Genomic DNA, 22,831 nt, shown 5'->3' with positions numbered 1-22,831 from the left:
GTGCAGTAATTCAATCAAAGAAATAAGAAGGATAGTTTATGTAATCCTTTTCATCTCCAGATTGCTAAGGTTAACCTTAACTATTCATGAATTATAAATGCATACAGCAATCTCAAATTATAACATGCAAACCCCCCTTTTTTTGATGGCCTGCTGAAAACCATGGAATAGCTCCTTCTCTAAAAATATAATTGATGAAACGGACAGGAACTTTCTTCCACTTATTATTTGTAATCTCAAACAAAAGTTTTGTGCAACTCATTTAAAATGGTTGTCTCTGGTAATATTAAACCTTTCCTCTGATCCAGGAACATAGGCAATTTTCTCTTCAAAATTTTGGATGCATCATTCTTACAGCCCTTTTCAGTGCCAACAGATTCTGTGGCATGAATGGGAACCCAAAGGCAGATATTACAGAATAATAACGCTCTGTTGAAGCTCTCACAATTCCCGGAGTAATTAAATAAAGAAAAAAAAGAAGCCTTTCTCTTTCATTTTGTTAGTTCATTCAATGCCATTTGGGTGATTTGGCTTGTGAGCTCTCCTCCAGGCAGCCGGAACAATCCACTAGGTGACACCCTCATACTCCTCGTATTGAGGCAAGGCGATAGTGAGCACTGAATGGCTCATTTGTTAAACATTTAAAGCAAATACTGAGATTTCAGGGACAGGTCTCTCTTTGTTTGGCAATATCAGAGATAACACCGGTTTTGTAATAAATACTGTGTTGTTTGTATATAAATTACATATTAAGCAGATTAGCATTTTGTCACTAACATGAACAAAACCACAAAGCAGGAGTTCTAGGCAATATTTCCTAAAATTATAACAATTTTTAAAGCATTTGAGCTAGTCTGCTGAGTAGACTGAATAGCAAATATGCCTTTAGCATTTTCTACTGGGGCAGCAGAAGGAATATAGCTTCAGTGATTTTTTTTTTTTTTCCAGTGGGGATGTGCTATAGCATCTTTGAACAGAAATGAAAAGACCCATTCACCCCTAATACAAAGGAATATTAAAGGATAAAATTCAATGGGATTTTGCATGTTTATGCCAGTGGTGATTTTTTTCTTTAAGTTCTTTATGTTGATAGTGATGCTTCATAAATCCTTTGAAGAAAGCATCTTTTATCATGGCGTTTTTACACACCTAGCATAATGAGGCTTGAGCTTCCTTAGGGTCTCTGTCTTTGAATTCATCATAGCAAATAAAATATTATATTTTAAAATATTATATTTTATTGCTATTATTCCTTGCTCTGCAATGACTCGAGTGCTATTCTAAATGTTGTATGTAGTGAAAGACACTGGAAGTCTGAATTCACTAGTAGCGTAATTAGGAGTAACATCAAAGAAAATAAGGATTACATCACAAAATTAATGTAAATAAAAGCAAAATCATGGTATGGTCGAGCAATCAAACACAAGAAAACAATGTCTTTGAACAGCATGTTTAAACAGTAACCAGACAGGTCAAGAAAGAGACAGAAATTTACTTATATGGGCATGGAAATAATAACATTTCTTGTTTGTTCATAATAAGTATCCCAATTAATTATATGGCAACTGTAGGTTTTCAAGCTTTTGCTATTCATGCACTTTTCATACTCAGCTGTCCTTTACAGTGCTCCTTCTTGTAACATTTCAGTGCTTGATTAGATCTAATGTAGAAAAATCCATTTTTTTTTTCCTAATGAAAATACCACTGAAATAATGTACTGTCTGCTATCAGGTCTGTTTATTGACTTCAGCTAGGATTCCTGCCATGGTTAAGGCCCATAATATACTTAGAGACAAATACACAAAGAGAGATGTATATATAATTCCCCGTATATATAATTCCTCGTATTTTTCCACCTAATTTCAACTTACACTTAGAAAAAAATCTTTATAATAGTTTTTTTTTAAGGCAGTTCACTAAATAATGCAGCGCATCGCTTCCAGGGTGTCCTAAAGAGTCTGGAAGAAAGACTTTTTGAAACTTGGTTGTATCTATATAATCCCTATGATGTCAATGGAGGTTAGCTGCAGCCTGCAGAATAAAGGCAGCGATTCAGTAATCCTGGCTGCCAGCCTCGGGACGATAAACTGGGTGAGCCTCTGCAGACACAAGCGCGTGTGACCGCGCAGTGCACGCACAGAGGGATACCTGGCAGCCAGCCCCGCTGATAACCGGGAGGCTACACCGTAGTTTGGAGATCAGGAAGGGGGAGAGACCTCTGAAGTTCAAAGAGGTTTGTGGAGAGGCTCCCTGTTTGCCCCCACAGCGCATCCAAGATGTCGTGAGCCTGTCTCTGCCCTTGGAGAGAAGTGCCTGGGATCTGCAGTGCTTACAGAAGTTCAAGCTCTTCTGAATAATCTCTCCAAGCACATCATCTCTTGTATCAAAGGCAGAACTGATTTTAGTCACTTTGAGGGAAGAGTGCCATCTGCTGAATCACAACTATCAGTTCTGGAGAACCTTTTTTGTTGGAGGTTTCATGCAAGTCCTGTGCCTCAAACTCAGGCAGCGTGTGTAATTTTGTGTTTCATAGTTCTGTTCTCCCAGAAATTACATGTTTGTGTAAGTCTTAAAATATTACAGAATAAACACAGCAAGTACATCTGCTTTATAATAGTCATCGATGTACTGTTCCCCACATCTGAAGAGGTTAAAGCCATGTTTCTTTTCCTAGAAACATTTTCTGACAGACACACATATACACGTGTGTGTCTCACACGGATGTCTGTATGTCTCAGTATCAAGGACAATAAGGGTGCTTTAATAGCACACATTTTGTAAGAACATCTGCAGAATTAAAGATGATGTCAATTACTTACAAGACATTCTGATGAAATTCTGTAGGCTTACAATTTGAAGAGATTCACTCAGCCGAGCAGCTGTTATATATTATTACAATCTAAATGAATTTTAAGAAAGATAATTAGAGCAGTATACATTCACTCCTAGCAATTTTTCTGAAGTAAGAAAGCACTGACAGCTAAACATTATGTTATGAAGTATCTGAGACAGTACAAATTGAACAAGCCTTTGAAGCTCTACTGTACTTTCACTATAGGTACCTACAGTAGAATGACTCTGTTCTTCTCAAAGGATAAAAAATTCTTTATAGTGATTGAAACAGTCTTAGAGGCTCATTAAAGATGGGGTAACCGTGACACAAAAGCTTTAAAGTGTTTTACGTAGGCTCATCTCATGATCACATGGTAAGGTCATTCAAGCTTCAGAGATTTAATCCACGGCTGTATGGAGAATTTCTCTGCATGTGAATTTCAAATTAGCAGCCAGCAAGACTGCAAACAAGCAAACAACAAGATTTTGACATGACATAAAATTTTACTGGCCCTTTTATTTTTTTTTAAATTACCTAAGCAAAAGTGTGAGTGAATCTAGATACCTACTATTGCACTAATGAACAGGAAACAGATTCATCTTGGGTTGAGAAAACTCTCTGGGATTAGGAAAATGCTTTATTTACCTTCTGTACACATTCTGTATGTTTCTTGTCAGTTACAAAGTAAATGGGCTAATTTACATTGCTGGATAATACATATGCCAAAGAAATGCATTAAAAATTACGTTTTATAATTCAAAAATAGAGGAAATAGATTATATCCCATATAGACAGAGGAATACCTAAGAGTGACACTTTAGAAGTAAATAAATACATGTACACACATAAAATAGATGTGTGAAGGTACATTCATAGAATAAGTGAACCTATTTATTCCCTTTAGAGTGGCCTACTGGTAACTGTTATATTTGCTTTTTAAAGAGATGAAATCACTTAAAATATGTACAAAATTTGGTACAACAAAATGTGAGTCTGCCAAGTATTGATACTACAGAAGGAATAAAAAAAAAAAGTCTTCAAAATGTAATTGGTGGTGATAGTGGTGTGTTTTCTTCCAGAAGAGTATTTAGTCTAGCCTTAAAAAAAAAGGAATCTGACTATACAGTAACTGGGACAGGTTAACTAAATATCGTATGAAATTCCAGTCATGAGAAATGGATAGAAGAGGGGTTACAAAATACCTGCTAGTTAGGGTCTTACTTATATTTGACCCTATCTGGGAACAGAGGTGAAATAAATGTACTCTTGAGGCCCATTTTCAGCCCTGCATGTGACTCCTGTTTATTTAATCAATTACAAAAGAACAACCCCAAATCTAATTTATTGAAATCTCAAACTTCTCACTAGGATTCAAGGCTTATCTCAGGGCTCTTCACTGTTTCTGCTGTGTGGTTTTAACTGCAGAGGTGCTAATGCATTTTTCTTTCATGAAGTGCAGGATGATGCATGAAGAGGAAGAGAATAGGAAGAGAAATGGTTGGCTAGGTACAGCTTGAAGAAATCTGCTCGTATTCAAAGTTATTCACTGCTACTGATTCCACAGTTATGACTGCTTTCTAAATGTGTTTGAAGTAGGACACCAATCCATTTTTCTCTGTGAAAATTAATTGGTGTAAAACACTAGATTGTTTTTCTAACTTTTGGATGTCCATCAATTCTCATCAGTTTTAGGAGAAAATCTTGCTGGTTTGGTTGCTGCTGGTACAGATACACTGTATACATATAACCAGGAATCCTTTCCCAATGCAAACCAGTTTTGATTTTCAGGATTGAAAATCTGTCTTTATGTATCTCATACTCATAAAAGTGGACTGAAACAGACTCAGTGCAATGAACAGGACCTTTTTGTTGTTGGACTTTTGGTCAGTTTGCCCTGAGGGACGCAACATGGGGCAAACTCAGTGACATTCCTTGTGGTTTGACTGATGGTGGTGGCTGCCAGCACCCAAACCTGTTTGGCTGATAACAGCGTGGGGTCTGTATAAATCCTGTGACAGGAAGTACATCAAGAGTCTTTATATATAGTTTGATTATCCCACTGCAGACTTGCTTGCAATGGGATTAATATATTCAATATGCTGCTTGGAATTGAAATTTCTTCTTCTGCCTCATTCAATCCTCAATGAATCAAATCTAGGAATAGATTGAGCTGGAGCTTTTCTGTGAGGTGGAAGTGTAACTTCTTCCCAGTCCACTTTCCCTTTCTTCCCTGCAGTGTTCCCCTCCTTTCCCCACCACTACACCTCATGGTGTGACATGGCCATGCAGAGTTGCTCTTGTAGTATTTGTCCGTGCACTCAGCCGCAGGAGTGGCGATTTGAGGATGCTTCTCCTAGAGATTTGGAGCACGGCCAGGCCTTGGCGTTGGGAACCACCCGGCGAAGCGCAGTCTCGGGAATGCCGGTGGAGACCCGCGCGGGGGTTTTGTGTCTTTGCTTGTTTTCAGCGGGGGTGGGCGAGGGGAATCTGAACTTCTGCGCCCCCGGGGCTACCCCCATCCCCTCCCTGTGCTTGTGTCCGTGCCGTGCCCGGGGCACGGTGGGCTCCGGGAGCCGCCCCGCGCGTTACCTTCGTGGGGGAAGGGGCGAGAGGCGGCGCCGGCTCCGCGCAGGGCGGGGCGGGCGGGGAGGGAGCGCCGGGCCGGGCAGCGCCGCCCGGGGCGTGCGGGGGCCGTGTAGGTGCGGCTCCTTTAAGGTGTCCCGAGGCGGCACCAGACCTGCAGCCGCAGCAGCAGCGCGGGCAGGAGGCGGAGGCGGCCGGGAGGGGGAAGGGGAAACCCGCGGCGGAGGCGAGCGGCTCGACGTGACAGCAGAAAGTTCAGGCGCGGCCCCGCCTGACTCGTGCACCCCTGCCCCGGCGGCGGGGCAAGGCGAGGAGCCGCTCCTCCTCCCTCTCCTCCTCCCGCAGCCGCCGCACCGAGGGCGGGCGGTTGGGGTGGGTGGCTCGGGGGCGTTGGCCCGGGGAAGTTTTGCTCGCCCTCTTCTCTCTCCCTGCCTTTTCTTTCTTCTTTCCTTCCATCGCCCCTCTTGTGCCCTCCTCCGGCGCTGGGGCGGGGGCCAGCGTGGGATTCCCGCGTGCAGGGGCGGGGGCGGCGGCGATGCTGGGCTGGGCTCGGGGCAGCCGCCGGGGCTCCCCTGCCCGCCGCCCCGCCTGACCGCGGCCGGGCTCCGCCGCGGCCCCCGACGCGCCCGCCTCCTCCCCCCGCCATGGGAGCGGGCGCTGCCGCCGCTCCGCCGCCGCGCTCTGCCCGCCGCTCGCCGGGCGCGCAGTGACTCGGCGGGGACACTTCGCGGAGCTCCCGGTCCTGCCCGTCCCGGCCGCGCTCCGTTACCGGCTCGTCCCGGAGTCTGGGGCCAGGGCAGCAACTTGTGCTTGGGAGGCGGCGGACCTCCGCTGCGGGAACTCGAGGATCTTTTGTTGTCTCCTATCGCTTTGGATAGTCCTGGGAAGTGTCAAGGCGCTGCTGAGGAAAGCCCGGGCCAGGAGAGGGGAGGCCGGCCGGAGTTGGCGTGCGGCTGGAGCCCCGCGGACCTGACAGCGCCGTGCCCGGAGGGGGCTCGCTCGCCCCGGAGTCCGGCGGGATTAGGGAACCTCGCTTGCCTTAAGCTTCTGTGGAATTACAACTGGGGGCTCTTCTTTTCTCCCCCCGCTCTTCTGGCATGAGACTGCTTGCAGGCGCCACCCGAGGACAATGATCGCGGAGTTTGCTCACTTTTACCTCTTTGGATTCATATGTGTCACCTCAGGTAACCACCTCACGCAGGCGGGTCACATACGCGGCCGCGGCGGTGGCAGCGCTCCCGCAGCCGCTCTCCTCCTTCCCTCCTTCGCTCCCCCAGTTTGGCCCCTCCGCAGCTCCCGGCCCCCTCCTTTGCTCGGAACGAAGCTCGGCTTCCACCCTGCGGGCGCCCGGCCCGCGTTTGCCCCGGGAGCTGCCCGGGGCCGTGGGGGCTGCCCGGGGCCGGGAGCGGCGCCCGGGGGGGATGCGCGGCGCCGAGTCCTGCCCTGGTGCCGGGGCTCCCACCGCCGGCGGCTCCCGAGGGTCCATTGCTGTAACCCCGGCTGGTGTTGAGCCCCGGCGGGCTGGGACCCTCCGGGAGGCGGCTGCGGTGCCGCTCGGTGCGGCTGCCCGCGGGTACCGCGCACCCTGGCCCGGGCGGTCCCTGGCGCATCCCCCCCTCCCAGCCCCGGGCCGGGTTAACCCCGCGCAGCCGCCACCGAGGGTGGGGGGGCACCACGGCGGTGAGGGAGGCAGGGGAGGGCTTGTGGGGATGGGTTTTGTGAATAAAGTTTACGCACGTGTGTGTGAAGTGGAGCGGCGGCGTGCTCAGGGGGAGTGGGGGAGATGGCCGAGGAGATAGGGGGGATTAATGCTCATTAGGCACAGTTTGCGCGGGGCTTATGCGTGTTGGGGCATCTTATCGTGCCTGTAGGTTGCAGATCTGAGCGGGCATTGTGGAGGGCGGGTTTGGCTCCGTGCGCCCCGTGAGAGCGGAGCGGGGCTGGGAGCGGGTGCGGCTCTGCCGGGGCGCGCTGCGCTTGGGGGCTTTTCGGGTTTATCTCTGCACAAGGACCTTGTCTCCCTCCGGAGGACGGGGTTGTCTCCCCGCAGTGTTGCTTCTCGTTCTTAGGAACGCCTTTTGTCACACGCTAAGGGAACGCAGTGAATGCTTGTGCCATAGTGAAGGTTGATTTGGGTGCTGACTTCTCTACCTTAATTGATTCCTGTAAGTTTGCAGAGGAACCCTTTGAGTCGTTAAAGTTATGGTAGCATGAGAATGAATGAATGAATGAAGTTTTTGAAAGGCTTAAGTTCACTGCCTGAAGCTCTAAGTCTTAATTATGTCACTAAATGTAGTAAGTTATGTCTGTTTCTAGATTATATCATGAATTTAACTACTGAAGTTTTGCTCTTAGGTATTAGTTTGTTCTTTGCGGCTTTGGATATGGCACACTTTGCATCCCTGAGTAGCTCTTGCCCTGTTCACTTTTGACCATGTCAGTCATGCCATCTTTAATTTGATTTTTCTCTGTATTGCCTCCTTGGCAATACATGGAAAGAAACAAATGGAAGATGGAAGAAACAGATGGAATGGGGAAGAGCCTTTGCACCCAATTGCTCTTTCTGCATCTTTCATGGCAATCATCTCCACCTATGAAGAAAAGTTGACTTCATGGATAGTGTACTCTGTAACTTGATCATATATTGGGATGTTTTAAACTCCCAAGTTAAGAAACAGTTTTATTAATTTATCTTTTAATCCTCTCATCTCTTAATTGTATAAATGCTCACTAAAGTTGCATGGAATGTTTTTTTGTAATTTTTTTTTTCCCCCAGGGTGGGGATGCTCTCTAATAATGTTGATTCCAGCTGAGTTGGAGAGGGAAAAAAAAAAAGGAAAAAAGCCATTTTTTTTATGAAGGCTTTTAATTTTGTCATGTAAGCAAACTCAGTAACAAAGATAAGACACGAGCACCAGATAATAATGCTGTTTCAGCTCCTTCACCAGGAGGAATTTATTTTCCCCTCAACTAGAGTGTGGTCAAATGCTTAGTCTTGTGTCTGGAACAATGGAGATGCCAGAAACCTTTGGCAGGATGAAGTTTGAGGGCAGATGGCTGCAGTGCAGAAGGAAGGACAGGAGTCATCTACAGCAGTTTCCACACTGAAATCCTTTGAGTTCTGCTGACAGCTGATCTTGCAAGTTGATTGATCCTTTCCTCCCTCTTCCACTGAAGGGTCTCACTTCCCTCACTTACACCCACTACTGAATCAATGGTTTGTGTGGCCACACTCTAAATGGGATGTTAGAAACTTCTGCTGAGAGGTGGGAAATGATTGGGGGATGGGAAAGAGAAAAAAAATTATAATAGGAAAAGTAAGAGGGTTAATGTTTGTTAAAACAGTAATTGGTAAACCACTTAAAATTTAAAACCCCTAATTTTTACCTTGGTGTTGTCTCTGTGGGATCCTGTGAAGTACCTTCTTTCATGTAAGCCTGTGGTTAATAAATGTTGAATACATTTAAATTTGAATAGTGTTGAAAATTGGAATATAGCTGCTTTCCTCCCTTATTCTCCCAGTGTAATTTCAATGCTTCTTTGCATACAGAATAAGAATTGCTTTAAGGGATAGTTCTCTGGTATCCTTGTTTTCTTGAGTATTCACCTACTTTATGCCCTTTCTCCTTCATTCTGAGGCAGCCTTTGCTTCAGATTCCACGGATTTTTCATCTCTCTGCTCCCCAGGAAGCAGCAGCATCAAATGAGTATGTTTGGAAAAGAAAAGCTTTCATTTATCTGAAGGGCAACATGCAGAACATTTCTGCTGGGAATGAGTGTCAAGGTTCTGCTTTTCCACATGGGTGTTCACTGCTCTAGCAATTCTCAAGGCTAAATATGTTACTGTGTGATTTTTTTTTCTGTTTCCCTCCGTTGAAATCTTTATATTTTGACGAGTTATTTCATTGCATTGCTGATTCCCATCTGCTCAGCACCCACCCTTTTCCCCCTTTCCTGCCCATGTTATCCCTTACTAATTACTGCACTTGAAATGGGATTGGTGCCTTTGCTCCAGAGGTTTTTCCATGCTGTGTGGAACAGGCAGCACTGACACAGCAAGGCAGGAGTGTTATTCAGTGATAGTTCTAGCCAGTGGAGGGCAAAATTGTCTCTTGTATTCCTTCATGGGAGAGTTATCTTCTGATGGTTAATAGTTTAAGGGTGCCCATGGAGTGTCCCCAAAGTCCTTTCCAGCTGGCTAAGCTACCTATTGGAGTAAATAAATCAGCCACTTCCTTGATCCATTTTGTTTGTTTGTTTCAGAAGTTTGTACTTAAAAGCTCCCTCATGGAGTGCTAGAGCATTTCTGGAAATGGTTGTACTCCTTTTATGTGTTCTCTGTCTGATAGTAATAAATTAGGAGAGATTTAAAAAAAAATACACATTAATTCAAAGGATTATGGAAGTATTAAATGCCTAATCTGTAAAAGCAAATAAATCACCCAAGAAAACTTTAAAAATGTGCATTTTTTTCGCCTATCCCTAATGCATTGTGTGCTGTTCTAAGTAATTTTACTGGAATAATATTTAAGAAAGATTGAGCCAGCAGCTTAGACATGAAGAAGCTGCCCCACTTGGATTGTGTTTGAAGACTTAAAGCTAGCAAAGAAATAACCACATGCTGTAAAATTGTTAATTGTGATGAAATACTCTCCAAGTATCCAGGTATTTGATACAAAGCCACTTATGAGTACTGATAGGATCTGTGGAGAGCAGAAGACTTTTTTTTTCTTTTCAAATTGCATAAGTGTGAATTTTGTTATTTTTCAGCTAGAGAGAGACACTTTTTTTTTTTCCTGTTACCTGTCAATTATCTCAGTTTAAACCAGAGGAACACTCAAGCTGATTTTTGCTCACTGCAGTCACTGTTGTTTGTCAGATGTTTTTTTCTGTTGAAGTTACTCTGTAACTTCATTAGCAGGGATCATCTGTAATGTTCAGGATACTGAATTTTGGGTGAATCATATATACTGTCCATAAGATTTTATTGGAAAATATGAATTTATGTGAAGAATACTCCTGAGGGTACATGATAAAGGTTTTGATTGCATTTACAAAAATAGATGGGCCATTAAAAATATTATCAGAAACTAGTGACACTTAGGTAGCAGTGTTATCATGTTAATACTAGACATCAAATACCTTTGCCAAGCAATGCTTGAACATAAAATGCTTTGGAAATGATGGTCAAGGACCAATTTAGTTTTCATTAGAAGGTGGAAAGAGAAATAATTTAGAAATTCAAGACAGGAAAATCTATGGTTGTACTTAAAATATCTGGGAACCTGTTCCCTCATTTTCAAATAACATTGGTTTTGGTTGGCACATAGTTTTCCTAAATAACTGGAAGAGTTTTATTTCACAATCCTAAGCAGCTGTAATATTATGTCTCATTATGGGATAGCTTTCCCTAATGAATATAATGATGATTTGCTGGGTCTAGCCAGTCTGGTCACTTGCTGCAGTTGCCAGTGTGGTATTTCTGTTGCTGTTAAATGTGCTTTGTGCATAACGGTCACTTGGCTTGGTGTCCCGTCCTGGTGCTTGCCTTCAAAAATTGGCCTTTCATAGGGAAGATTCCCATTGCCAATGTTGAAGTTATTATTGTGGATTTGTTGTAGATTTCGTGTATTTGAATAGTTTGGAACGAGTCATTTTGTTGTTGGTTTTTGTTAGTGTTTTGAGGTTATTTTGTGACCTTGCTCTTCCCAAGCAAACAAAATGGCACTTAAGAATTTAATATGCTGCGATCTTGACACATTTTATTTGTGTGCTCTGTTATATAATCTCATTTGGTGGTGATAACCTTCCTTAGCTTTTCACCTGAGTGCCTCTTCATAAAATTGTAAGGTAAATAATGAGGTAACTGAAGTAGCAACCAAGGTGTATTTTAAGTCCAATAAATTGTGTAAATAGAGGAACTAAGAGTATTTTTCTGTTAGTGATGAGCAGGTTGACCAAAAGGTGAGAGTAGAGCAACAAAAAAATATTGTTAAGTATCTTGGAAGCTAGAGATGCTTTTAAGGGGAGATAATTTACTAGTTTATATCTTCTTTAGGAGAAAGATGTGCATTTATTCTATACACATATATTTCAGTCATACAGTGCTGTCTCTTGGCTTACTGTGTCAGCCTTAGCATCAGCACTAAATTGTTGTGAGTAGAAGGACATTTCATGTGAAGAAAAAAAATATTTTATGAGCACAAATATTTTGTAATGCTGACATAGATGCAACCAGCTGTGTTGGACTCTCACAGCTGAGACTTGGTACTCAGGAAAATCTCAACAGAGAAAACGTGTACCACCTGGGAAGCTCATAATGACTTGAGTTTTCAGTCAGGTGTGCAGAGTTATGTTATTCTGTTGTTGGTCTCGAGTTCTCATTTTTAAGGAGCTAAATCTTTTGGTATACTGATTATTAACAAAAGCCAGTACTGTGAGTTACCTTACCCTGAAGGTGATGATACAGATTTATTGAAATAAGAATTTCAATATATGAATTTTATTCTGGATGCCAGAATTTCTTTGTTAGTTCACTGTTCTTCAGGAAAAAATGCTGGATTTACCCAGATTTATCCACAAAAATGATGAAATATGGCTCTGAAACGTCATGATGGTGGACTTTTCAAACCAGGAATGTGTGTGAATATAGTTGGTGTTAAAACAACAGCAGACAGGATGAGATGTTTGTTTATGTGAGATTGTCCATTTCAGGTGTAAATAGTAGGGGAAATGCCCAACACTTAAATAAAACAATGAATAGGGACTCAGGGAAAATATATTCTATTTCCTTTCCTATCTTTTGAAAACAAAGTGAGGAAACTTTTTTAATGAGAAAGTGAAGGAGTATATGAACAATCAATGACGTTAAATACTGTCAAATACTGAGAGCTATTCTCAGACCTGCAGTTATTTTCCACGCCTCTCTTGTTCTGAAGCTTAGGAAAATTTCTGACTAAGACTCATGTGTGTCTGTGTATGACTGATTAAAACAAAATTGATAAATTGACAGTAATGAGATTTGTGAGTGGCGTCAGGCCAGTCTTTTTAATTAGAGCCTGCTTGCCATCTGAGCAGCTGCAGCCAAGGGGAAGGTGCAGAGTGCTCTGCTCACACCCATGAGCAGCCAAGTCGTTTCACCTTTGCTGAGGACAGAATGCTTTATGGAGTGGTATAACCTTAAGGTGGCCTTACCAAAAGGAGGCAAGCCATGCTCAGAAGGGGAATAGAAAACATTTTGCGTTGTATTTTAGTGGTAAATAATATTAATTGTGTTTTCTGGGAGCAGAAACTTGGAAAATTAGAAAGGAGGATCTACTGTTAATAGGCAGAAAGTGTACTTGTGGATTTAAATAACAAATCTGTTTGTTTTACGAGTTTATAAAGCAATTTGGTGTCTTAGTGGAAGCTGCATTTCAAGTCCTCAAGTTTACTCATAGTTTCTTTCAGCACCAGTACCCAAAGACCTACACAGAACTCGAGCATTTTTCCATCAAAGTTTTGGTGAACAGATGTGCTGTTGGAGGGGTGGAGGTCCTCATGATGCAACTTGGGCATGCACTTCAGATCTCAATGTTCAGTATGTGGGTTTTGGTAAAAGCAGTAGCCTAATGTCATCTCCTACCTCATTTTTACACATTTTTCTCTTAAGGGATTTTTTTATATGTGTGTAAACTCTATATGGCTGGTGCATAAAACCATTTTTAAGTAAAGGCAACTTAGGTATTTATCTTCTCATTCAGAAGGCTGACATATATAGACTGCTTGTATTAGCATATGTACTTTCACATAATAGTAAATGTGTAGCTGAAGATTTCTTCCTTAGCATTCAAAGAAATTCCATAAAAAAATTCTGGATTTCATATCTAAATGACAGGAGAGAACCTCTAGGCGTTTGCTCACTGGTGGTAGAGGTAAATTCCACAAGGTACTCCTATTTAAGTCATTTTTTTCTGTCTTTACTCCTCTAGAGAGGCATAGGGCTTTTTGTACTATGTTAAATGTTTCTATTTATTTACATGTAAGTAAATAACTGGAAATTAAATAATTAGAACATTTAATTTTAGTACGACTTCCTATAAATTTAGCTTAGACCAAAATGGGTAGTTGAATACATTATTATTATTGAAGTGGTAAGAATATTCTTAATAGAAAACAAGCATATTTTCTGGACTGCTGCCATCTTAAAATACATACTCTTTCTTTGAAGAAATGAATAGTCAGATATGCAAAATTATTCAAGCTGCCCTTTTCTGTTGGGAAATATTTGCTCAATATGGTATTGCATTACCTTAAGTCTAATACTAATATTGTGAATGATTAAAATAATATGAACACCCCTGACTGTAGATTAGAGGTCTGTAAATCTGACAAGCCTGTGCTGAGCTCTGGATTTAAAATCTTAAACTTGATATTTTATTTTCTTCATCTTGCATAGTGAGTTAGCAGTGGAATAAGCTCAGTGTTGGAACAGCCCATGTCTTCAGATGTGCAGTGCAGGGTAGGGCAAGGATCAGGGTTTAACCTGTGCAGGTTGGAGTCATCCATGACAGCCACCTGAGAGAACTGTAAAGTCTGTGTACTCTTCATGTTGTTCAGTTCTGTACTCTTTGTCTTCTGCTGCCTTGGCTGTCTTGTACATAAATCAGAACTGTGATTTCTTTAGAACTGTTAAACTGTTTCATGCTAGCATTGCATTAAAACTTGCTTGGCTGGCATTTTTGTGCCTTCTGAAATTTGCATGTCCTCAGGCAAGGTATTTAGTTTAGATTGTTGGTTAGTTATATTGCCTCTTATCTAATTGCTCAAATGCCTTTATGTTGAAGATTAGGCACATATATCAGTTCATGGTTATAAATTCAAGTGTAGAAGACTTTAGCTTTACTATTTACTTCTACAGTAGCATAACAGACATTAACAGTTTTTATCTTAGAAATTAGGTTTTAATACATGGCCAAGGATTTAGTGTAGGCCTAGAGATGTGCATTGGCTCCGCTTCATTCTGGAAGCAGGTGAAAGAAGAATTAAATGGTGTTTGGTGGTAACCAGGAGGACATGCTTGAAAGAGTGGCTGGATTTTTTAAGTAGACACTAGACCTCAGATTTTTGGAATCCAGGGCCTTGTGATATGTTGAAGTTGGGACCCTACAATCTAAATTTGGAGCCACTTAAAATCAGCAGTGCCTGTGGAAAATCTCGATTCTAGTGTTTAAATGAAATTGCCTGAAGTGTTTGACTTTATCTCCAGTTGCAAATGTTTGTGGATCATTGTGGGTTCTTAGCTGGCCTGAAAATTGAGATTGTAGTCAACATCAACTTAAGAGCCAATTAACTGAAATAAGCCGAATATCTTTAAATTTGCATGGGCCTCACGAGCTATGTGAAGGGTGAAAAGCCAGTCAAAAATGTATTTGAGTATGTATTCTTTTAGGAACTTCTCAGCTCACCGCTTTTGTAGTGCACTTTACTAACACTGGTCAAAAGCAGACTTTTCAACCCAGACATCTCCTGTTGGCCAAATAGGCCCAAGCATGTAAGCCCAAGATGAGGATAGCAGCCCCCAAATCCACAGGTGGATCTGTATTTGTGTTGACAGTGTAATAGAAGGCTCTAAAATACCAGTTTTGGATCAAGTGCTCAGCAATGTCACCATGCTTTGTCTTTTATCAAAACCTCTTGGGACCTGGTATGAAACTTGGCACCTGGTGTAGCTTTGTGCTAGGAGATCTCTTGGATGCCAGGCAGGTTCAGAACTGGGATTTGAAAATTCTGAATGCTTCTCCCCTCACCTCCCACTCGCAAAACAATTCTGTCAGTGCAGCTTTCTGGGTTTGGAATATGTGGAAGGCCCAAGGTACTGCAGCTGACAGATACTTCATAATCAAAGTGTTCAATAGTAGGAGGCGATAAAGGGAGAAAAAAAATAAAAGTAGTGTGAGGAAACAAGGTAAGTAGGGATAGTAACAAACTCTTTTACTTTTTTCTTCTCAGAGCAGGAGTTGGCACAGGAAAGATTGGAGTTTGGGACTATGGCGCTGTAGCAGCAGAATGCTGGAGAGAGGATGTTTGTAATGAACAGGTTGAGCACAAAGGTCTGATGTAACTGTGGAATGAAACTTGCGCTGTGCTAGTTGTAAAAATGATTGGCAGGAGGCCCCGTGCATGGAGTAAAATCCTGTCTTCACCACTGTGGAAAATTATGGTTTCGACTGTGAAAGGAGGTGAAGCTTGGAAGGAATTAGCATATCTCTAGCACCGAGTGGCATCTGGAACTGAATGGCTGGGTTAAATCATTCAGTGGTGATTAATGAGGCTCATTGCTCAGGTTGTACAGCCTTTAAAAATTAAAAGGAGAAATTTAAAAGTAGATGCAAAGCAGAAAGAAGGAACCATTGCTTTATTTTCCTCTTTAAATACAGAAGGCAGAATGAAGTCTTCCCTACCTTTTGATACAAGGAGAGATCTGTTAAGTGCTGTTGTTAAGCTTGGAAACAAAGAGGTGAATTTCTCAGTAATTGTTTTGAGGAGCATTTTGTGACTTTTCAAATGCATATGTAGCAATGCAGACCTTGAAATGGGAAGGAGTGTGCAGGATGGGATTTTGCTGCTGGTGAGTACTTTGCTTTTTAGAAAACTTGAGAAAATAGTGATTTCTGTTTTCTCTCCCACTCATGAATGTTAATCTGTGTTACCTGTAGGGAAAGCAAATATTGAAACACACAAAGTGAAACAAGCTTAGAGGCGTAGTGTGCACTTTAACTTTCCTTGAGTGTGGCTCTGGCAGCTGCTGAGCTGAATGGTGATGTAGCATGGTGTCATATCAGGAATTAATGTTCAAAATGTTCAAAGGCTGTTCCTCTCTAGGAGGATTACAGTACTGATAGGAACACACTTCTGTTTACTTTTAAGTTTTTAGTGGAGCAAGCACAGAAACCAGTGAAGTGTGTGTTTGAGTGTTAGATTTTTTCCTTCAGAATTGTGAAAAAAAACCAAGCCCAAATAGTGCCATCATTAATGGAGCTATTGCTTGAAACAATTGACCTTTCCACAGCAAGTTCATATAGGTAGAAAATAAAAGGGAGCTACAGTAAGGTATTAATTATCCCTCTGGAGCTAAAACAGGATTCTACTAGGGAATGAAGTTCTATCCACTAGGGAAAGAAGTTCCCTAAAATACACTGGTGAAAAATCTCTGCTCACAACAGCTTTGGATGCTGGACTGCTGGTTTTTTACTTCTTTACTGGCTATCTGGCTTTTATTTGGGGAGAGGATGGTGGTGTATTCAGCAGAAAATAAGGAAGAAATATTTTTTTTTTTTTAAGCAAAAGGTTTGCATCTTTCTCATTCATACTCTAATGTGGTTCCCATGGCCATAATGTGGAAAGAGACTTTTTAATCCTCATTCACCCTCCAGTGCTTCATATTAGGTGGGGATTTTTTGTTTTCCCCCTGCATTTGCTGGGGCAGCCAAGGTAGGGCAGTTGACCTGGTGCTTTAATGTTGTGACCAGGAGGAGTGAATGTTCTTTTCACAGGCAACTTTTGTGGTGGTTTTGTTTGTTTGCTTGGTTTTTGTTTGTTTTGGTTTTTGTTTTGGTTTTTGTTTGTTTTCTGGAGGGTTTTCTTGGGGTTTGTTTGGTTTTTTTTCCAATTCTCTTACTATAATGTTTATTGATAGAGTATGTGTGTTTGTTTGATTTTTGAATAATAACTAGGATTTTTTTTTGCAGCAAAATGACTGTTAAGGTGTCTATGAAGTCAGTTATTTCAAAAAGATTGGAATAAAGGCCTCATTGTGATTATTGTGTCTTCAGAATTGATAGGTCTTTGAGAGAAATTTACATTTTATTTTACATTAGTTTCCAGAAAGACACTTGAAGTTTGTTTTTCTGTTACCTTGTTACAGGAGGGAAGGCAGCAACCCCTCAGCTAGAAATTCACAGTGACCTACAGTCTAGTGATAATTAGAATTAAACAGAGTTAGTAATTTCACTTGGCTATTTCATCACAATTCCTGTAGGCATGCAGCTGATCATTTTGAATCTCATAAAATGAAATTTTATTTTGCTCACCTTACTAAGGTCAAGTAAAAAGCCACATCAAGTTAATGAGTCCCTTTCTTTGCCGTGAACTGAACGTGGCATTTGTTTTTGTTCTGGCAGTCATGAAATCACAGGGTGTAGGCGACAGGTCCATTATTGGCTCTGTGCAGGGTTGCTGAGGGCTTTTACTCCACCCAGTGCATTATGTGTGCAGACTTTATCATGCTCGTTAAAACTTGTTCCAAATTGAGGATTCCTTTTTTTTTTTTTCTAAAGCAGTAATAAAAGGAAAATAAAAATAGCTCCCTCTCCTTTATTAGCGTAAATGAAAGAGTAGCAGCAGCTCATTCCTTTTGTGACCTGAGGAAATAAAACAAAATTCGGATGAGTTCTCAGCCCCTTAAAGTCAAAGGAGGTTTAACTGTTGGTGTCAGTTTTTATCTTGCTTTGCAGAAGCTCAAGTTATGTGTTGCTTGCTCTACATGATGTTGCATAGAAACCTTAACAGTGGGAAAAAGGAGACGATGACAAATTGTTCTTCTCAACTTAAAAAATGAGACACAATTAATGGCCTTTAAAATTCTGTGATTTAGGTTCCCTTTTTTCATTCATTGTAAGATTGAATTTCTTGTGTGTTGTTGGTGCTGTTGGTGTCTTTTATGTGGTAGCCAATCTTTCCCGTGCTCCCAGAACAGCCAAACTGGTTTTGTTTTAGCTACTCATTTTTGTCTTTTATTTATTTACCTATTTAATTTTTGTGTCTGATAGCTTTTCCTAAACATTTCTGGTTTGGAATTTTCCTGTGCTGTACATTATACTCTTTTTTTTTTTTTTTTTTGGTTGCATTTAGGGAAGTATAGTACATAAATCCAAGAGTTTGTTTTCTGTAGTTGTGATTTTTTAGATAGCAAAAATGCTCAACTGTCAGTTTTGAAAGCTAGTACAATCTGATTCCTTCTAGCCAGTGTTTGAAAGGAGCCATAATATATTCTTACTTAGATGGCAGTAAGCTCATCATGTTTTAGAACATGTTATTTTCAAACCTCTACTATTTTTTTCCCCTGTGAAGTTTTAAATTACACAAAAAATAAAACCAGACCTTTCCCTGTGACTTGTCCTTTTTCCTAGAACTACCAGGTGTCTGATCAATAGCATGTGCTGGGAAGCAAGAATTTCATCTGAGCAGACTTGAAATGCTCTTATTTACAGCTTCCATGAGCTAAAAGTTGGATGTTTCTTTTTGTTTTGCTTTTCAACTGGTCACTGCTAGGTAGAGTTTTGTTATTTCACTACTGATTTAAGACACAGATATGTACATAGTTTTCTTCAGGCTTTTAAAGGCTCAGGTTTAAGTGGTAGATCATTATTCTGAGCATCAAAAAAGTGAAGGGTGATTAACTCTGTCTGGGTGCACGCAGTGTAATTTTAGAGGCTACAAATGTTGTTACAAATCAGGTTAAGGTTTAAAGGTGAAAGTTTGGCTGAATGACTTTTACAGCTTTAAGTTAATGTATGCAAACAAAGAAACTCTTGTTTTCTACCCATTTGTGTCTAATGAGCAAGTAGCTTGTGGTGCAGAAAAGAAAATGGGATTATTGTGCAGTTTGCCATAAAGTTAAAAGTGCATACTTTTTACTTCAATTTGGAAGTTCCATTAAATAGACTGAATCTAATAACTTTTTTTAGGCTCTTCATCATCTAAATGTAAAGTGAAAGGAAAATGGCTTTAAACTAAGTGATAATAATAAACTACATGATAATGGCTTTAAACTATTATAGCTTAACTTTTAGCATTAATGTATTTTTGTAGATTTCCTCATAATGTCATTAAATAATTAGAAGAACCTGTTGAAGTAACACATAAAATGCTCATACTATGTTTAAGCTTTACTTCTAGGTAGTTCTAAAGTAGTATTGATAACTTGGATTTTCACTCAATTCTCTGACTTAGCTGTATTTCTGAAACTGTAAGTTCAACAGCATGTGGGAAAAGAATGACCATTTTTTAAATGACAGGGAAGTTATATACAAAGGCAGGATTTATTTTTTTTAAAGGTATCAACCTGATTTATGATGTCAAAAATTGTAAATAATGACACAGGTAGGGTCTGTCTGTGTCTTATGTTCTTGTATCTCCCTCCCTCACCCTTAAAGATTTCTTAAATAGCCGAGCAATTGGGAAGCTCTTTGGAACTTCTGTGATGGTTTCTATATACATTGGCTAAAAGTTAAATAGTGTGGATTTTTATAGGACTGCATAGTAGCATAAGAAGCTGTTCAGCTGCATCTGTAGTGATCTAATCTGATAGCCATTCTGAGTGCAAAAGCCAGGGTGTATAAATGGAATGAAACAAAAGGGAAGTGATTAGTGGGAATAAAAATAAACATCTTTTAGTCTCGGTAAATGATACCTTTAAAGCACAGCAGCCTTGTCGAATATAATTAAAGTTGTAAGAACTGGGGTAAGGTGAGTGGGCTCTATTCTCTGAGGTCATGGTGGAAATACAGAGGTCAGGGTTTTGCACTTAGTCTTATGTAAACAATGTCATGCCTTGGTAAGTATAAGAATTGATTTAACGAGGTTAAGATAATTAAAAAAAAACCCCAAACAAAGCAACAAAACCCCTCAAACAATAAAAAAGCCACCAGGAAAAACAAGCAACCTAGGAGAAAACAAGTCTCAAAGGTGTATTCATTTGATACCAAAATTTGAGTGCAGCTTCCATATCTTCTTCTAACCAATTGATGGGAAAAGGTGAAAAGTGTGAAGGATGGGCTTCTATTGGGGATGCCTATTGCTGCTGAGTGATTCAGTGGTGTTTGGCTTTGTGCTGTAACATCTCTCTAGCTTTCCCTGAGCCTATTCCTTAAAATCTGCCGGTAGGCAGTTTGTTTTTGCCTCTGTTTCAGATTGAGACTTCTTCACAGAATTTTGTATTTCTAGTTACGTCCATTGAATACTCTTTTATTTTGCTGGGAAGTTCAAGTGCTTATGTTGCTTGCAGTCGTGACTCATAGGACCCTAGAATTGTATGAGTTGGATGTGACCTCCTGAAGGTGCTTGTCCAACTCCCCCTGCAGTGAGCAGGGACATCTCCAACTTAATCAGGTTGCTCAGAGCTCTGACCTGACCTCAAATGTTGCTGTACCTATAATAAATGTTCATTTAGTTTCAGTGGTTGTAGGGTTTGATTCTCTTCATTAGTGGTTTGGATTATGTATTCAGACTTACATTTATGCATGGTAGAGGAGAAATTAAAGGGTGTAGGGGTATCCTGACAGGAATTTGGTTGCTTTCCCCCCTGCCTCATCTCTGACTCCTTGTGTTGAGCCTCCTTTCATTACAGTACATCACCAGTCAGAGCGAACCAGCAGCTCCAGACAGAACATGTCTCTGACTGGTTAAAGAAGGAGGGCTGGCAAAACCCATTAAGACTTAAATTGGAAATGGAGTTCTGGAACTTAGTCTGGCAAGCACAGGCACCACTCCCTCCCAGAAGTTTCCAGGGCAGTTGCTCAGGCTTTCAGAGGCTTTGTGCAGCCATCCCCCAGCTGTGAGCTGGCTGGGACCAGTTTGAAATGTCTGGTTGTATGAGCTGTCACTAAAGAGGGCTGCAGGCTCTTGCAGGAGAGGAAGATGGATGTTCAATATAGTGATTAAGTATGAGGAAGAACCACCCTGCAGTTCCTGGCTCCAGCTGGCTCTGGGCAGCTCTTCCTTGGTGTGAGATGCTGCTTTAATGTAGGTCAGCTTCAGCTGTTGTAGATGAGTGTAGTTCTAGTGAAGTCAATGAGCCGCTGTTAATTTACTGCACTTGAGTAGATGAGCAACTAGAAAACTCAAAGGGAAGTGCTTATCCAGCAAGAGAACTTCAAAACCAAAGAGGTGTTTTGTATTTGTTTTCTTCTCCCTTTCTTCCGAGGAAGAAGTTAACATTCCTACATCCCAATGGTGTTTAGTGAAAGTAGAATTTTATTCACCGTGAGAGAGCTTGTAAACTGTTGCTGTTTTGGAAATAAAGGGATAATAGGTGTTTCAACTGCTCACTCCAGATCCTCTCTTTGCTAATAAAATGAGTGGGTATCACTTCACAGCACAAAACTGTCAGTCAGCATTCAGCATGACTGACATAATTAGCAGCTTCTAGCTGGAGGAGGTTGAAGATTGCTTTTGGTGGAGACTGCTAACACTTGCCTTTGCCCTGCTCACAGAGCAGAGGCATCATGGATCCCAGGGGTTTTAGTGTGTCTAGTGAAAATTACATAAACACTGTGTTTTACCCCAAAAGCTTACTTGGCTGTGCTGTAGCTGGTGTTTACCTGATGCTGTGAAATAGTAAAGAGCAGGATGTAGGCTCACCTTTGATGAGGCTCATGAGGCTCTGTGCACTCATGAGGCTCTGTGCATTCAAAACTACTTCATCAAAGGCAGGCCTGGGTCAGCCTGGTCCTTATAAATGCAAATGTATGTCACAGGAAATTGCAAGACTGGTAACACTTACAATTTTCTATTGTTCAAAAAATAATAACCTTACAGATCAAATGAAAACTAGGGCTGTCTTGGCAAGCTAAATGAAAAATCTGGTGATTGCAAAAGCTGTGTCAGAGCAACTAAGCCAATAAAGTATCCTAATCTAATGTCATCAAATAATGCTGTTTGCAAATCTTTGAGAGGGGTCAGATGCTATTAGTGACTAGACTGTGCACTCCTTAAAAATGTACAAATCAAAGCTTAATTCCATATGTACTACATACGTGCCTATTGGAAGAGTGTGCATTAAATGAGGAAAGAAAATGCCAACTGACTCAGTTTTATTGTTGTCTTCAACGATTCAGTTCTAGCCAGGGACTCTAAACTCTTCCAGTGGATGAGATTATTTGCTTACCTGGTTTTAATGTTGTTCTAAGTGTCTGCATGCCTGGGAAATTTTATTTTGTTCAGTTTGAATTGCAGCTCTTCTCTGCTCAATGCTTTGGTTCCTCCTGTAAGCAGATACACTGAAGTTTCTTATATGAGGTGCTTTGCATAGCAATTGCTCTGTATTTACACTAGGTGCAACTATGCAAAATGTTTACTCTTTAATGTGTATTTCCTATTTTTGTGATCAAATAGCTCCAGGAATATGCCTGCATTTTACTTTTTAAACATTCATAAACACATGATCAGGAGCTTTGCTACTTTCCCTGTCCACAGGCACTTCAAATTAAACGTTTAGCCTGATTTTTTTTGGATAATTCAAAACAGTATCAAGTATCATCACATTGTATGTTGTGGGAGTTTTGTGTTTGTGGGATTTTTTGGTGAATGACTGTCCCAGGTTGCACCCTGGTTGACTGTGTAATACTAGTTGCCATTTGTATCTGGGACTCCTAA

General features: G+C 41.1%; 1 protein-coding gene across 9 annotated transcripts in view; it reads left to right on the top strand.

The window, feature by feature from the left end:
* The window catches only part of ROBO1 (roundabout guidance receptor 1), a 687,829-nt gene that overhangs the window by 386,284 nt on the left and 278,714 nt on the right, over positions 1–22,831 (top strand). Inside the window, exon 1 of one of the 9 annotated variants that reach the window (XM_077174534.1) lies at positions 6,149–6,600. The exons of the other annotated variants lie outside the window; for them this stretch is intronic. Coding sequence (XP_077030649.1) covers positions 6,546–6,600 — 55 coding nt within the window. The 5' untranslated portion in view covers positions 6,149–6,545. Of the gene's footprint in view, positions 1–6,148; positions 6,601–22,831 lie in introns of those variants that run through there. 9 annotated transcript variants of the gene reach the window in all.

The sequence above is a fragment of the Agelaius phoeniceus genome, chromosome 2, assembly GCF_051311805.1.
Source record: "Agelaius phoeniceus isolate bAgePho1 chromosome 2, bAgePho1.hap1, whole genome shotgun sequence".
Classification (NCBI taxonomy): domain Eukaryota; kingdom Metazoa; phylum Chordata; class Aves; order Passeriformes; family Icteridae; genus Agelaius; species Agelaius phoeniceus.
The sequence above is the reverse complement of the archived record's forward strand: the minus strand, read 5'-3'. Positions and strand labels throughout refer to the sequence as shown.